General features: G+C 36.6%; 2 protein-coding genes across 4 annotated transcripts; one reads left to right on the top strand and one right to left on the bottom strand.

The window, feature by feature from the left end:
* Positions 1-76: 76 nt before the first annotated feature.
* On the top strand, positions 77-6,374 carry LOC120484650 (perlucin-like protein). 3 transcript variants are annotated; one of them, XM_039679957.2, is made up of 7 exons: positions 77-306; positions 546-647; positions 3,737-3,847; positions 4,324-4,443; positions 4,565-4,716; positions 4,812-4,912; positions 5,675-6,374. In XM_039679957.2, the coding sequence occupies exons 1-7, from the start codon at positions 210-212 to the stop codon at positions 5,796-5,798; spliced, it is 807 nt and encodes a 268-aa protein (XP_039535891.2). In that variant the 5' UTR covers positions 77-209; the 3' UTR covers positions 5,799-6,374. The 3 variants fall into 3 exon arrangements, with proteins under 3 accessions (XP_039535891.2, XP_039535892.2, XP_039535893.2); XM_039679958.2 differs by lacking the exon at positions 546-647 and having other exon boundaries at positions 79-306; XM_039679959.2 differs by lacking the exons at positions 77-306; positions 546-647 and adding an exon at positions 3,242-3,641.
* trpv6 (transient receptor potential cation channel, subfamily V, member 6) lies at positions 6,079-15,125 on the bottom strand. Its single transcript, XM_039679955.2, has 17 exons — positions 15,050-15,125; positions 14,404-14,564; positions 13,699-13,796; positions 13,498-13,620; positions 13,254-13,394; positions 10,681-10,779; positions 10,420-10,595; positions 10,181-10,327; positions 9,922-10,001; positions 9,117-9,252; positions 8,936-9,022; positions 8,743-8,819; positions 8,217-8,382; positions 8,058-8,124; positions 6,776-7,044; positions 6,588-6,694; positions 6,079-6,494 (listed from the first exon to the last, which is right to left on the bottom strand). Exons 2-17 carry the CDS (start codon positions 14,532-14,534, stop codon positions 6,236-6,238), a joined length of 2,163 nt encoding a protein of 720 aa, XP_039535889.2. The 5' UTR covers positions 14,535-14,564; positions 15,050-15,125; the 3' UTR covers positions 6,079-6,235.
* Between the last annotated feature and the right edge of the window lie 1,857 nt (positions 15,126-16,982).

Here is a 16,982-nt window from a genome sequence, read left to right as displayed (position 1 = left end):
TGATGTTCAGATTTATCCTGGTGTGAGAATTTGCATCCGGTCAGCACATTTAAATGTGAAACTTGTCTGTTACTATGTCATTTGTCCTCAGAATAGTTGAGACAATAGGAGATTAAACCAGTAGCTAAAGAGCTTGCACCTACTGGGACCTCTGACAAATTAGTCTGGAAAACGAAACTCAAGGGAATTGGCAGACAGAAAAAAAAGCCATGGCAAGCAACAAAGAAGTAGAAGTGGAGTTGCAGGAGATTGCAACGGCTGAGGAGGAGAAGGAAAACAAGGATGAGGAGAAGCAGGAGACAACAGGTAAAATGATTATTCAAAAATGTTTTCATATAAGCAGTTAACAAGTTGTTGCTCTAGTTGAAGTTTAAAAACACATCTCCACCTTCACAGTGCGCTCATGAAATTGCATTATGTGAGCAGGGCAATACCAAATTTCTCTGATCCAGTCGTTATACAAATCACAAAGCCTTTTCTCTTGTTTTCTTCTCATATCTAACTGTTCTTCTATTTATCTGCATTGTCTCCAACTGACATTGCAGAGGAAAACGTAGATGAAGGGAATGTTTACTCCTCTCTCACTAACCCATCTGAACATGTGTATGGCTTGCCCTCTTCAATCCGCTCTTATACAGTCAATAAAGGTAAAACATTTTTTTATTAATTTTCCTATATAACTGCAAATTTTAGGCCAATTAGTTGCAAACAAAGTGAATAAAAGCACTCATTCAATGATAAAAATGCCAGGAGTTTGATTTCTTTAACGTTTTGTGTACATGTTTAAAATATTATTTTCAAAAAGTAAAATAAAAGTTATTAAATTAAAAGTTTTCAAAACAATGCTGTATTTTGAAATGAATATTATTTTCGGGCATTCATGTGCATATTCATTTTATTATATCTTACAAAAGTTACAAAAATGTGTGATGGAAAGTCCAGCTGTCTATTTGGTCTAAAACACAAGTGAAATAAGACCAAAAAGAGGAACAAAAGCAGATGCAGAGGTCAGTTACAGCAAAGTATTAAATAAAACAAATATTATTTTTGATTATTTTGATTAAAAGGGTTTCCAGAAGATGTATACATAGTCAACACTGTAAAAAAAAAATTCTGCTTAAATAAAAAGTAGCAGTGGTTACCAAATCATATATTATGTTATTGTTGCATGCTACATGCATCAAAGTGGCATTCAGGTGACAGTAGATTAGAACATAACAATCTTAAAGGAAATGTAAATCAGTTGTCCCCTTTCTCAGTGAATTCCCTGGAGCATAATGAAACATGATGGAAAATAATGAGATGGGGAGAAAATGTAGCTATATTTCATTGCATTTGGATTCTAGTGCAAAATATTTTGAGTTCCCAAGAAACTATTGCTCACAAAACATTTTAGTTTTTTTGGACCAAATGGGAGAACCAACTCAAAGATGTATTTCCTGTGCCCCTGTGCAAAGACTATTTGATGGACTTATTTTGTGGAATATTGAGAGTTGTAGTAGTAGTGCTTAGATATAAAAAATGTCACTGGACTACTGTCACGATAAGATCCAAGGAAGACAGAGGTCATTGAAAAGTAACAAGTTTCTCAGAACACTACCAACAGGCAAGACAGCGTGCAATGCACAAACACTGAACTGAACACAAGCAGGAAGGAACTAATACACAGATGATGACAAGACAATGACAGACAGCTGTGAATAACAGGCTTGTTTGAGATGAGCAAATTCTGCGCAGAATCGATCACCGGTGATCAGCGCGAGATGCATGCCGGTTAGAAATGTGTCCGAGAACGGTTCGCCTGGCTCTGATGTCATGCCGACCGCCGACGTATGTCAAAAAACTCTCGCGAGCGCAAGGCGGAAGGGTCGGATTCTGCAGTCGCGCGCAGTTGCTCTCCACCGACTGCGCTGATCAAAAGCATGATGGGAAACAACTTGCTGACGACACAGCTTAATGCTCATTGGTTTAAACAACAGTGATGAAGGTAAATTCCATATTCATTAAGCTAAATTCTCCAAATCAAGGCCATGTTTTATTTATTTATTTTTTTCAAATTGAAACTGATCTATATTGTGAATCTCTTAAACGGGTTAAAAATAAGAAAGCTATAGTCAGTAACTCAAATATACTAGGCCTACTCTAAAATGTTCAAGTGAAAAATAGCTCTCATTTTATAGATGATGAAGTTTGTAAGTCTGTCTATTTAAGCTAAGCTTATTTTGATTGATTTATTTATTTTATTATTAATTTTATTCTGATGTTTATGCATTTGTCGCTGTATAATAGGCCTATTTGTTTCACGAATTGTGGTGCTTGTAGGTAGGCTAGGTTTGTAAGTTGCATTCTTATAAAAAAGTAAAATAAATAAAAATAAAAATAAAAGAACAACAGATGAATTGTTCTCTTTTAAAATGTTTGATTTTAAAACTGATATCATGTTTTATGTGTATACATATGGGTGAATAAACTCTCTGACAGTGCCATATGGGTTATATTTCATTTTTGTTAAAACAATAGGCTATATAAAAACACGTCTGTATTAAAGAAAAAAAAGATTGATAAACCATAGGCTATTTGGAATGTAATTAAATAACAAGTACTTTGGGTTTTATTTACATTATATTTGTTTTTATATAAAAGCAACAGAACTTAAATCACATCCAGTTTATTAGCAACACGTGCACGAGCGTGAATCCCGTTAATCCCGCGATATCCGCCTTTGATCTCACAGGTGTCTGATTCACTGCGAGAACCTAGATCTGTCCGGCTTGATTGCGCTTTTTTCACTCCTCCCCTCACTGCAGCCGCCTACTCTCGACTACATTGCAGGCGAGGCGAGGCGCATCTCAAACAAGCCTATAACATCAGTGCCCATGGTGATTGATGACAGACATGCAGGTGATGGGATGCTGGGAAGTGTAGTGCCATTGAGGTGTGTGACAACTATTGTCATGTTAATTCCCATTGCAGTTAACCATTCAAGTTTTTACAGCAGCATATTCTTTAGCCTACTTTATTCGTTATTCGTTTATTCGTTAGCCTACAGTAGGCTATATGTCGGCGACTTGTGCCAAAAATATTTGTTGGAATAGAGTAGTGCCTAATTTAATACGAAACAGTTGCTTCACAGCAGCATCCGATTATACTCAAACCAAGTGGTTTCTCGTTAGAAACTTCCGTTACCATGGCGCCGCAAGCCTGCATAAATTATCTGTAATAATAAGAGTCTTTTGTATGACCATAGTTCACAATGTAAACCCCATATCTGGGACACAGCTGCATATCTTGCTCTCTGAAGGACAGCGGGTATCTTATTTTGTCCGGAGAGAGCTTCAAGGTCTCATAAGGGCACACGAGGACACAGAGCCGAGATTGTGTTACGGAGCGTCGTCATCAGACTGTGTTGCTTGCTTGCGGACGTCTTCAAAGCATCTGCGCGCGGTCGAACCCCCCAGTAGTGTGTGTGCGTGTGTGTCATAGACTGTAAAAGCCGTAAGCTCGATCATTTAAAGAGCCGTGTTGCGGTCAAGTGTCTCTGTGTAGACGCTGCGTTAGAAGAGACATGTACGTAAAACTGTGCAATTTCGGCAAGTACGCAGACAGGAAGTCTGAGCCGAAAAAGCTGCAGCCGGATTCAGGTGACGAATGATGTTATTACAATTCTCTTGATTTCTGTTATTTGACGGTTCATGTAACGACTACGTGTATTATGTTTTATATTATATTTTTCCAGATGCATCACTTGATATTCACCGGAAGGCTCGCGTTTACCGCATCATTTCACTGGTTCTTTTTGTCATCTGCGTCTTTCTGTTGATTGTGGTCCTTGGACTGTTAATTAAGTGTAAGTATAAATATAACTATCTTAATATGTAGGCCTAGAACTAGGAACCTATTAGGCTATTGTTTTAGTGACTTAACTTGAATTTTCTCCTTGCACAAAACTAACAGCTTGGCCTACACTGTTTATAAACCTGTTAATAATAAATTGCAGAATAATTTAAGACCTGTTGTACTACAATCAAGAATGATTAAGAATAATTTAATTGAATGTTTTTTTAGTGTGTTTGCATGCATCACAACTGGGTGCAGATCTTAAAACAATATAGGTGGGTTCAAATTATTATGGACAAAGAAAATGTGATCAAAAAAGAAAAGTTACACAAAATGACAAATATTGTAAACTTGCTCTAAATTCTTGTATCTAGATCTCAATGTTACATTATTATGAAAAAAATAAGTCTAGTAACTATGGTTTTTTGGTGGAAATGGTTATTTATTTAGAGGTCAGGTGTGCTGTAACATTGTTCCACTATGTAGTGACTGGGACAGGGACTGAGCCATGTCAGATGGTAGAGGAGACGAACAGTTCTCCACCAGAACAGGAATGCAGCATGAAGAAATGCCAAGAGGTTTACCACCAACATTTTGGAGAAACTCGTGAGTTTGTGAACAACAGACATACGGTTGTCTAAAAGTTTTTTTTTTTTTTTTCATATGCAACTTATTTTTACGTAACTCCGGAATTGTCTTGTTTCCCCACTTATATGTGCGCGTGCAGAACATCTGTGCAGTAATTGTGGCAAAGGCTGGTTGAGATTCGATAATACTTGTTACTTCCTGTCTCCAACCCGTCTGACCTGGCAGCAGAGCAGGGAGGAATGCCAGAGGAAGGGAGGAGATCTTGCCGTCATTACTAATGAACGTGTGCAGGTCAGTAATTCTGTAAATATGGTAAATATAACTAACAGGAGTAAATCTCATTTAAATGTATTTTTATACCTTTCGACAATATCTCATCTCTGCAGATGTATCTGAGCAGTAAAGGGAAGTTGAACTACTGGATTGGGCTAAGTCAAGTGGAGACAAATGAATGGACATGGATTAACAACACTGTATTGACAGTGAGGTGGGAAAGAATGTCACTGAAAACAAATTGTGATTTTTTTTTTTTTTTGACTACCTGAGTTGGTTACCTAAAGGATGTATTTTTATTGCTGGCAAAAAATTTCCAATGATTTAAAAAAAAAAAAAAAAAAGGTAACACTTTACAATAAGGTTCAAGTTTCAACATTAATTACCTTCATAGTTAACACAAACTAACAATGATCAATACTGGTACAGCATCTATTTAGATTAGTTGATTCAGCATTTACTAATACATTTGTAATACACATTGTATCTGTTAACATTAGTTAATGCACCGTGAACGAACACGAACCTTTTTATTAACTAACATTAACAAAGGTTAATAAATGCTATACAGATATTTGTTAATTGTAATTTCATGTTAGTTAATTGATTAACTAATGTTTACAAATAAGACCTTATTGTAGTGTTACCAAAATGTTCAAGTATATTTCCAACATTATTTAAGTTTTCTAAGTGGACAGTAATAATAATATGAATTTTAAAAATGTAATGTATTGTAAAAAATGTAATATGTATTCCCAATTTTTTTTTTTGTTGCAGCAGAAATATATATATAGAAATAAATATTATTTCCTAAAAATAGAAAATGAACTCAAGCACTTTTTACACCTTGTCCTTCAAGCCTCCATAAATAATTCATCATTTGGTTACAAAAACACAAGTATTGTAAAATGAATATATTTATTTAAATGTGATTTAGTAGCTAATGACTGACTGTGCTTCTTCTGTATGCACACAGATATTGGGGAGATGATTCCTCTCCAGGAGACTGTGCCATTCTGGCTGCAAATGAACCAGCTGAACGTAGCTGGCGCCCATTTAACTGCAAGTTACATTTACAGTACATCTGTCAGAAGATCTAGATGTCAGAAGATCAACTACTCCAATCAAAACCAACTATACATCTGGATATCATAACTCAACACTTAATCTAATCATCAGAAATAGGGGCATGTAGATATACTGTAGAAACTTTTTAGAACAGTTTTATTTGTATTACAACTGGACTCATTTCTAACTGTACGAATCATTCACACAAAGCTTGTTTATTTGCACTAAATATGGCTAATATTCACATGATAATGTACTGAATTGCACATGCCTTCTTTTTGAAATGTCTCTTTTTGTATTTCTTAATTAAACTTCCACCTTTATATGTAACAATATTGATGGTGCACAGCACACCTATATGTTTGCATATTATTAAACAGTAAAATAATACAGTACAATGAAATGGGAACCATTTAAATATTAGGAATGTCATTTCACCTAAACATTACTACTTGATCTTGGGCCATTTTTAGATATACTTGAAATCCGGGCAATCCACATTTTCTTCATTTTCACATTCTATACTTTGGCGAATGAGCTGCCAGCAGTGCTTTGGCCTCCTTTTGGTTCTAGTCATGTTGCTCTCAGTAAAATGGCTTTGTACAGGATCATTTCCAGTGTCACTCTTGCCTGTTTCCTCCTTCTCCTTGGCTGATTCTCCATCCTTAGAGAATGCGTTAACATAGCGTCTCATCTTTTGCACCAATAGATCATTGCGATCCTCCACTCTGGAATCATGAAATATTATTAAAGAATAAGACAAAAAAATTAGAGTGTTTCGTGATTGTTTGTATTGAATTTGGGATTCCGGGTGTCCTTACCGGAGGTACCAGGATTCTCCAAGGCCAAACGCCAGGCCACAGACACCCAGTCTTGGCCACAAGCGCAGTGATAGCCTCCGTTCCAGCATCAGAGTAGTGGCCACCACCTGTGAACAGAGAAACCCATTTTCACCCAACATGCATCCAGAACAATACTGGTAAATGTGGGGCTGAACGTCACTACCAACCTGTGTCCTCCAGAGTTCGTCACGTTCCTGGGTGACCCTCCACTGTGTGTCGCTCATCATGGCGATCAGGAGGTTAAACAGGAGGATGTAAGAGACCACGCTGAAGCAGATGTGAACAGAGTGCACAACTGGATGTGTGTAGAGAGTGTGGTCCACTGGCAAGTCTATCAGGCCGATGCTCAGCTCAAACTGAGTGAAGACGGTGATGGGGAACGAGCGGTATGGCGGTAAAGCTAAAGATTCTTGAGTCATGTAGAAGACCCACAAGCCTGAGGAAGGAGACAAGGAAGTCATTATTCACACTACAAACTCACAACAGTGCTGGGTAGTAACTGATCATTTGTCAATTGTATATTACGTAATCAGGTTCCAAAAATGAGATACTTATAATTAGATTAGACTTTGATCGGGATAGACGCCACATTCAATGTGGAAGAAAACGAGGCTGTGAGGGATAAAGGACCTAGATCACACAACGTACTTCTCTCCTTCACAACCACATATCCATTCCTGTCAAAAATTAAATATGACGCTACCCTGACTAAGGTCTATTATGTTTAAAAAAAAAAAAAAAAAAAACAATTATCAGATTAAATCATCTTTTTTTTATGATTCACAAAATGAAGTAAATTGTTCATAATTTATTTTTATTAGGGCTGTCAAACGATTAATCGCATCCAAAATAAAAGTTTGTGTTTACATAATATATGTGGGTGCAGTGTGTATAATTATTAAATATATATATATATATATATATACACACACATGCTATTGTTAGGGTTAGATATGAAATATTTTCATGTATATACTGTATATAGATTTATATATAATTTATATTATATATAAATATCAATATTTTATACATAAATAATATTTTTTTCTTAAATATACATGCATTATTTTGGATGCGATTAATCGCGATTAATCGTTTGACAGCCCTAATTTTTATAAAAATCTTAATTCTAAAAAAAGCTTACAGCTGTATACCTTCGGCAAGTTTTAAAATTTTACATTTTTAAAGTTAATTAATAGGTTTATCAACTTGTAGTTCCTTCAGAAACCCCTAATGTAATGTAATGTTTAATGTTGTTGCCATATTTTCTTTCTCTTTGTATTTTTATATCAAATTGGTACAAGTTTACCCTATTCAAAAGTAATCTAAAAGTAGTCAGATTGTATTGTATGGCCATGTAATTTGAAATCAGCAACGGACTACAATTTGTAAGCAATTTAGCCAGCACTGCGCATTAATATATGGTGATGCGACTGTATTTGAACTAACCGGTTGAGGATCCAATGAGGAAGATGAGAGACAACCACATGAACTTTGTCAAATCTCCAAATATTGTCTGCAAAACAACATCCACACAAATACATTATTAAGCTATGCTGGTTCAACAAACCAACCACAGTGAGAGGCTGCCTCAGCAAAATGCTCCACCTTCTGAATCACAATCACATAGGGTCCCAGCATCTCAAAACCTCGGGCGAAGTACATGACATTGGACCAGCCGAGAACCAGAGCCCAAGCCATCGGCACAAGCTCTCCTGCCATTCCAGTGGTGCGCATCACGCACAAAATCACAACCAGACACGCGTAGCTTCCCCTGCCGCAGAAATACAAGGAAATTCAGTGTAAGTGAATGGATGCGATGCGAGTCAAACTGATTTCATTCAACAAAAATGCAGGGGTTTTCAAATATTTTGATGCCAAACCCTCCAATATGATTATCCCCAATATGATTATTATCATTGATAATAATAAGAAATGTTACTTGAGCACCAAATCAGCATATTAGAATGATTCCTGAAGGATCATGTGGCGCTGAAGACTAGAGTAATTTAAATTAAATAAAAAACAAAACAAATGTATGTATGTATGTATAGTATATTGTGATATATTTTGGGTTCTTGGACCCCATGTGAAAATGCCTTTGATAATAGACTTTACAACAAGATAAACTCACAAAGTGACATGGAAGGGGCCTCCAAGTGCAGACTGGCCGAAGTAGCGTTTAGCCCCCACTTTCAAAATACTGGGAATCTGAAAATGATTCAACATAAGGTATGAGTGTTTTGGCATAATACCAATAATACTTTACATTTCATAGCATAATGTTTTTAAAGTCAGACTGAGTAATGTGGGGAAATTTAGCTGACCTCTATCAGCAGAATAATGATGGCTCCTATGAGACTGATAATTTCTCCAATTAAACGCAGGTGATCTTTATAGGACTGATAGCTCTCCTAAACACACACACAAACATAGAAATTAGGTACTTGCAAACATTTATAAAAGTGCTTTGACGTACAGAAATATCAAAATAATAATGTTTCACACCGTGAAGCTTTTTTGTATTTTTATGGTGTTGTCGTTGTCTGCTTTGGTGTAATTCTCAGGAATGTCCTTCAGGGGGCGGTATATACAACACAAAGTGAATATGCTAATATACAGCAGGTACACCAGCATTAATAACCTGTAAACAGATTAATAAAGCAACATCATTAGTTTGACTGAAATTCTAAACATAATTTAATATATTGTGTAAGGCTTCATAGCACACTACTGCAATGAAAGTGAAACGTTTTTCGATAAATTCATGCTGAATATATGGAAATATTATTCCTTTAAACCTCCACAAGTCACATTACACTACATTTTGGACATAATTAAATCATAATTATATTTTCATGACATTACATTTGATATAATATAATATACTATAATTTATAATCACGCATCAATTCCCAGGGAATGCATGAACTGATCAAAATTTGTATGTTGACTACAATGCAAGTAGATCTGGATAAAAACAAATGTACAATTATGCATAAACAAATGCATAATTTAATGTAATAATTGCGTCACAAAACGTAATTAATTATTACATAATAACGTTATCTTCTCTGTGTAAACTACAAAAACTTAGTAATAGGTGTATGGTGTTTCTTTATAAAGTAACATCGCCAACTACTGGCCTGACAGCACAATACAGCTTTTTTTAGTCGGAAACCTTTCTGTTTTTAGAACAGCATTGTTGTGTAAACGTACCCTGAAACAGCTGTAATTATTTGTAGTTTATTAATCAAATAAAAAGATAAACTTTCTAAATGCTGTTTTTTTACAGTATGTGATAGTGTGGCACCTGAAGTAATGTTTCCCATACAGATTCCACTTCAGCCTTACGAGCTGTCGCACTGGAGTCAACTCAAGAATCCTTCTGGCCTGAGACAGACACGATGCACAAAGCACTTAATTAAGAGATGAACTAACAACACCCCAGCTAAAGCACTTTGGCTCAGTCTGTTATTTATTATTATTAATGTTTAAGTTGAGTTTTTCCTGTTCTTCTTTGTCAAGGCCTGTTTGATATGCTGTAGTGTGTCCTGCACACATTTACACACCTCTCTTTTCGGACTGCTGACAATAACCTCAAGCACTGAGAGGTCATCCACCCTGGAGTCAATCTCAGTAAGGTCATAAAGGTTGGAGCTCAGTGGTCCCAAACTCCACTGAATAATGCGTCTGCGGTTAACCAAGTGCTGGAAAGCCTGTGCAGCATCACAAAAACATCAGCCTATGCTCTAAATGTTACTTTGCAATCCTGTGACAGAAAAGATGCATGAAAAGATCTCTTTCTCACCACAAAGTTGCCCTCTTTGGCAGCGAGTTTGAATGGTGTGAGGCCTCTGTAGTTGGGGATCATGTCTAGTGGGATTGGGGGGTCCAGATCTGCATCTCGTGACATCAGAATGTCGAAAATCTGACATGCCGTTGTTTTATTGGGCTGCAAAACCAACAGATGCAGGATGGTATTACCTGTTCATGAGAGAAAGAAAGTTACAAACACACAAGCAGATATACATGTCCAAATGGGAGTAACATATTTAATTATTTCTCTTACCAAGGGAATCCTGGGCCCGAATATTAGCCCCAGCTTTTATCAACATGGACATAATTTCTTCATTACCCACACAGCTTGCAAATGCCAGGATGTGTTCACCTATATTTACAAAATGTTTGTATGTAACAGTCATGGGAAATAGTAAAAGTCATCTCTCTTGATGCTTATCCACATTTCAACTTAAAGGGGTGATGAACTGAGAAATCAAATTTTCCTTGAACTTTTGAAATCTAAGAGGTCATCAAATTATAAGAATATCCTGTAAGTGTCAGAACTGAAAACGTCCTTGTAAGTCCAACAAAAGCTTTTATTGGAAACACGGCCGGTTTAGCCCCGCCAACTGATTCGCGCATTACAGCTAAATATTAGCTGTAATATAGCTAAATATTATATTATACAGTGCCTGGTTGTGGAAGAAGACAGTCGCTGCATAAGCGAGTGAGTTGAAACTCATTATAATATGCAAAACTGTTCTCCACTCACAGCAGTGGGCGTTTACTTCTAAGTCTTCAGTGCGAGACGCCCATAAAAACCGAGTGTTTTTGAGCTAGGCTCAAAACTAGGGTAGAAAATAGCCTATTACTTATTCATTTTGATGTATTTGAACGTAAAAACCAAGCGAACATCATAAGTTGACCTCAGACAACAATATATTTTTTTTAAAAGCCAGTTCATGACCCCTTTAAAATATTTATAATTAAAAGGATAGTTCATCCAAAAATAAAACTGTACTCATTTACTTATCCTCATGCCATTCTCAATGTATATTAATTTCTTTCTTTAGATAAATGCAAACAAAGATTTCTATGAGTCCATATAATGCAAGTGAATGGGGGCTGATAGGTTGATGCTTAAAAAAACACACAAAACAATCCCAGTGGATGAATCAATATCCTCTGAAGTGATCTTGATTTGATTTATAGACCATTTTGCTAGATGTAAACAACACTGGTCCAGAAACACTTCCTGTTTCAGTTTGTAACTGCTTTCTTTATTTCACATGTAAAGAAAACATCTTAAAGATGGATGTTGTTTAACTTTTCGATTCAGTTTTAGATGTTCTGTTGGTTGTATTTTATCCCAGCTTTTGTGTAGTGTTAAAAAACTGAAACAGGAAGTGCTTCTGGACCAGTGTTGTTTACATCTTGCAAAATGGTCTATATAATCGATTCAAATCAAAAATAGAAATCAAATTTCACAGTTAAGTGAAACGATAGGTGTGTGTCAGAAAAGTACTATTTTCAAATCTTTTAACTATAAACCAACACTTTCGGCGAACTGTCCTAGGCACCCTCACAAGTTCAGCTAGCCATAAATATTAGTGTGTTAAATGGCGCGGAAGAACAGAGGATGCCACTTCTTGCGTGAGCTTTGCATCCCACTTAAATCATGAAGTCTCGTACGACAGTAGCCTGGCGTAACTTGGAGCCAAACCAGAAGCTGGACAGCTAGCCATGGCTCGGGACTGGAAGATGCTAGTCGTTAACTTATTGGCAAGCAACTAATCTTTCCACCTGAGATTGCAGTCACAACCCATAGGCCAGACTTGGTTCTCTGGTCCTCTTCATTGAAGTCTGTTAACATCATTGAGCTCACAGTCCCCTGGGAGAATTCAACAGGCCTATGAACGCAAGAAACTGCGCTATATAGAACTGGCAGCAGACGCTCCACAACGAGGATGGAAAGCGAAAGTCTATCCGGTTGAAGTGGGAGGCAAAGGTTTTGTGGCCTCTTCTACCATCAGACTGCATCCAGTCTCTGAAGCGGCCGAAAGAAGCAGCCAGTGGATATGGATTAAGAGGAAGGACCCTAGTTGGGCACAAAGAGCATCAACATAACCCACTCACTAGTCCCCCCCATCCTATAACCTACTTGAGAAACCAGGTCATAACCCTACATTAGGAAGCTGAACAAGGTATGCGGTCAGCCTTGGGCTTTACTCAAGGAACAGGACGCATCCTGCCTTGCATAGTCCCATGGGTAGCGCCATGTAATCAACCAGGCAATTTTTATGATTGGGCGTGGGACACATGCTCAGGTTTTTGATCACCCTGTAGCTGGCCACCTTTGATGAGGGTGTCTTGTGCTGAAAGGCCGAAACACCCACTGATTCAAAGGTACATTACTGATGATGTGTCCCGAAATTTACATCTTTCCCATGACTAAGGTACAGCTCCCACGCCATTCTCAACATCAAGGCAAACCTCATGTGCATACCATCCATTGGCACAACGGACAGTTTACCATCATGCCCCGTGTTTATGATTCTGTGTGTTAAGAATAGAGGATGCCACTTCTCGCTTACATCACAAAGTATCGTATGACAGTAGCCTGGAAACAATGATTTATAATATTTTTCTTACACACAACTTCACATCTATCACTTCAACATTCATCTACTGGGATTAACGTCACAAAAAGGAGTGGGAATTAAAAGAAAATGTCATTAGTGTTTATCTGAAGAAAGAAAGTCATCAGAGATGGCACGAGGCTGAGTAAATGATGAGAGAGTTTTCATTTTTGGATGACGGATTTAATAAAAACGATTAATAGAACAGAAACATCCATCTCACCAAAGTAGAGAAGTCCTCCTCTTCTTTTGCGGAAATACATGCCTGTGACCCTGGGTGTTGCCACATCACCCCCCCTTGCTATTAACTCCTGGACAATGTTAACATTCTGGTTAACTGCAGCAATGTGAAGGGGTGTTAAACCTGTCAATCACAGCATACATCCATGAAATCTTCTAGAACAAATAGTTATAAAATTGTGTTTTTTAATGTTTGAGGAACATTTCGATTTTTTTAAAACAACGACCTTGGTAGAGTTCAGAGGTCATAGGCTCGTTGATGAGCTCAGGTGCTCCATCCATTAATGCCACAGCCGCTTGAAAATTATCATTCATCACAGCAACATGCAGAGCCGTCTCGCCAAGCTCACCTGGAACGGTGTCAGATGTATTTGTCATTCAATGCGCCAGTTATATAATGTAAAGGAATGGCAAAAACTGTGGTTTACCTCTCTCAAAGATATTCGTAGATGAACAGTCAAGCAGTTTCTTTATGCAGGCTGCATTATTCTCCTTAGTGGCGGAAAACAGGGGGATGTCATTTACTCTGCAGAACAGAAAGAGAAATGACTACAACCGTAGGTGGGAGCTGAAATCAGGATATCTCTTCCCTTTATTATTGCTTGCAAGGCAACAGAACTGTGTTGAGATTATTTTAAAATTATTTTCCTTCATTCATTTACTTAATTTCTGTAATTAATCCAGACTTCCTTAAAACATTTAGTAAATAATGAATTTTTAATAATTTTAAAAGATTAAACAAATCTCCTTCTGATTTACACAGTTAAATTATTACAGACATTATATATATATATGAAGAGTTCAGATGCAAAAGCCTCTAAATGCCATTTGAAATTTTCTTCTTTAATGATGATTTTTTATCAAACTTGTATATTTAAGTTCAGTAATTTCACTTAAATGACAATGAAAATTACCTATTAATTGTTATTTAAGTGAAATTACTGAACTTAAATATACAAGTTTGATAAAAATCATCATTAAAGAAGAAAATTTCAAATGGCATTTAGAGGCTTTTGCATCTGAACTCTTCATATATATATACAGAATCAAAATCAAAATCCTAAATCTGCCTTCCTTCTTGAAATGCAAATGTAGTGCCTAATTTATTATATTGATAATAGTTAGTTATTCACTTTTTGTTCTGCATGAGGAAGGTCTCATCCAACATTTCATTCCATCCTTTTCTATGCTGAAGGCGGAACTTCAGCTGGCTCCACCAGTGATTTATCTCTCCTGCAGCAGTTCTGGAGATGGCTGGTGCCATGGTTTCTGGAGGAGTCTCAGACCAAAATGACTGACAGGGGAAAAAAATCCACATTACCAAAAATGTAAAACACAGAAAAAAGGTGATTTTCAAAAATGCATTCGAATTTCTGGAATTTCTGCATTTAAATGAACATGCAGGTGAGTCGGTTTCTCTCCTCATCAACATTACTTCTAATCAGTATACGTTATCTTCATAATTGAAAAGATCCTTTAAATGCAACGATTCTTTTAAAAAATATTATTATGCGAACTTTGATTAAGTGTTTTTGTACAATGTAATCTAACACTTAAATTACTTTTATCGCTGTAACCATGTGTGTGTGCGCATGAGTATGCGTATAATAATTACTACTACTACTACAACTAATAATAATATTTAAAAAATTTTACATTAACATTACTTTACAATTCAAACAAAAGTTACAACACTTACCAGACTATCCACTTTCATAACATTACAATCAGTTATGCACTTGCTACAAGATGCCTTCATTCAAAGCAATATTCACCTACCTTACAAAAATCCTAAATACGTTATTCCAATGTTATTTTCAGTAATTGCTGTATAGCATGTTTATTTGAATGTCAGTGCACAATAGAAAGATTAACAGTCTGACATCAGTATTTATACTTTAGCTGAGCCAAGAAAGGAGGGAGGAGGACGTCACTCACACAGGTGGACAATAGAAGAGGACTCTGAGGTTTAGGAGCCCAGTGAGTGACCCAATAGATCAGGACAGTCAGGGACAGTTATGTTACTTGTGCTTTTAGTAAATATTTCTTCAGCTGAACATAAATTGAGATATTTTGAAGAATGTTGGTAGGCTAACCAGTTGATGGACCCCATTGACCATATTGGGGTTGTATTTTTTTTCCCCATAGAGCGATAGACAATAGGTTCAATCAACGGTTTGATTACAAAATAAGATTCAAAATATCTTCTTTTGTTTTCAGCAGAAAAACGAGTCATACAGGTTTGGAATAACTTGAGGGTGAGTAGCCTAAATGATGACAGAATTTTTATAAATACTAGCTTTAAACAAATCCTTTAATATTCAAGATTACTTTCTAGGGATTTATTTATTTATTAAGTCTACTGATTGGATTTTTTTTAACTTTCACTATATACCTCTATGGAGTTTCGAGATTGGTCCGTGGTCCATATTTTCCGGTCCTCACCCATCATCTTTAACTGAGTAAGCTACCTGAAACAAAACCATATCAGTCAACACTTTTAAAAACACTGAGTCGGTTAAATGTACAGCAAACCTGTTCCAAACTAGCTGATGTATACCAGGATGTTCCAGATGATTCAAAACAACCTTCAGTGGCCGGAACACATTCACCTTAATGAAAACGCAGTATTGCGTTTTGAGGTGGAGGGCCTCACGTCCGATCACTGTACGATCGATGAGCGTTTGTTCTTCTCCTCCACTGAACACTGGATCATTCAGGCCGAAATCCACATAAAACCAAAGAGTCTTGTTGTTGGCCAGAGACAGACTTGGCTACAAGACTTCTTCTCTCAATAATGTGGCGAAGGACTGGTCAGACTCATACCACCCCACAGGGTCAAGGCATAAACCGGTTTTCGTAATTGTTCTCACATCTTCCAACGTAACAGGACAGACCACTTTAAGTTTTGGGGCTCTAAAGGTCGCCTAATGTTTTGCACATAGGCTTTCGTTCCAAAGCAGACGTTTTCATGTGGTAAAATACCCCAAAAAAAGTCCGTCAAGCTGTCAGAACGAGCGAAACACGTCCAGTTTAACGTATCGACAGTACCTTTAAACATCGAGTAAGCCTAGTTCAGTTTTTCTGTAGGCATTTTTCTGTATCGTTTTATTTCACTGGTAACATGACCAAAAATTACGTTCGAGTTAATCTAAAAAGATTTCTTGAAGCATTTTGCAAAAAGTTGTCCACATAAAATTGTCTTTTTTTATTATTTATTTTAATAAATGGTCTTGAGTTCAGGTGAACAGTTTTAGCCATAACCACGTGACCTGTTTATTTCTTACCAATTTCCAATGTTTGATAACGTAGTTTACTACTGGTTACAATTGTGTCCATAAAGCACACTTTTCTTTTACAAACATTTTTTAAAACTTTTTTAGCATGCAGATAAAATTTGGGATCAAGAGGACATTATAGGCAAAAAACAACATCAGAGAGTGGATGTGTAATAAAGGGTCATTTAAGGCATAATACATAGTGGTCAAACACTAGAGACGTGAAAAAAACAAGGCCTAATTGTATGTTTACATCACAAAGAAGAAATGAGTGTTTTGGTTAACCACGAGAACAGTGTCAGTGGGGAAAATGAAACCTGATATATTTTGTAAATCAACTTAGAATGTATACATTTGCAAAAGGTTTTACATTTGGCTAAATGCTACTCATTAATGTAAATAAGTTTCAGCTGAGTTTTGATAGAGTAAAAGAC

Source organism: Pimephales promelas, chromosome 12, assembly GCF_988280905.1.
Source record: "Pimephales promelas chromosome 12, fPimPro1.hap1.1, whole genome shotgun sequence".
Taxonomy (NCBI): Eukaryota; Metazoa; Chordata; class Actinopteri; order Cypriniformes; family Leuciscidae; genus Pimephales; species Pimephales promelas.
This window is presented reverse-complemented; position numbering and strand designations above follow the sequence as displayed.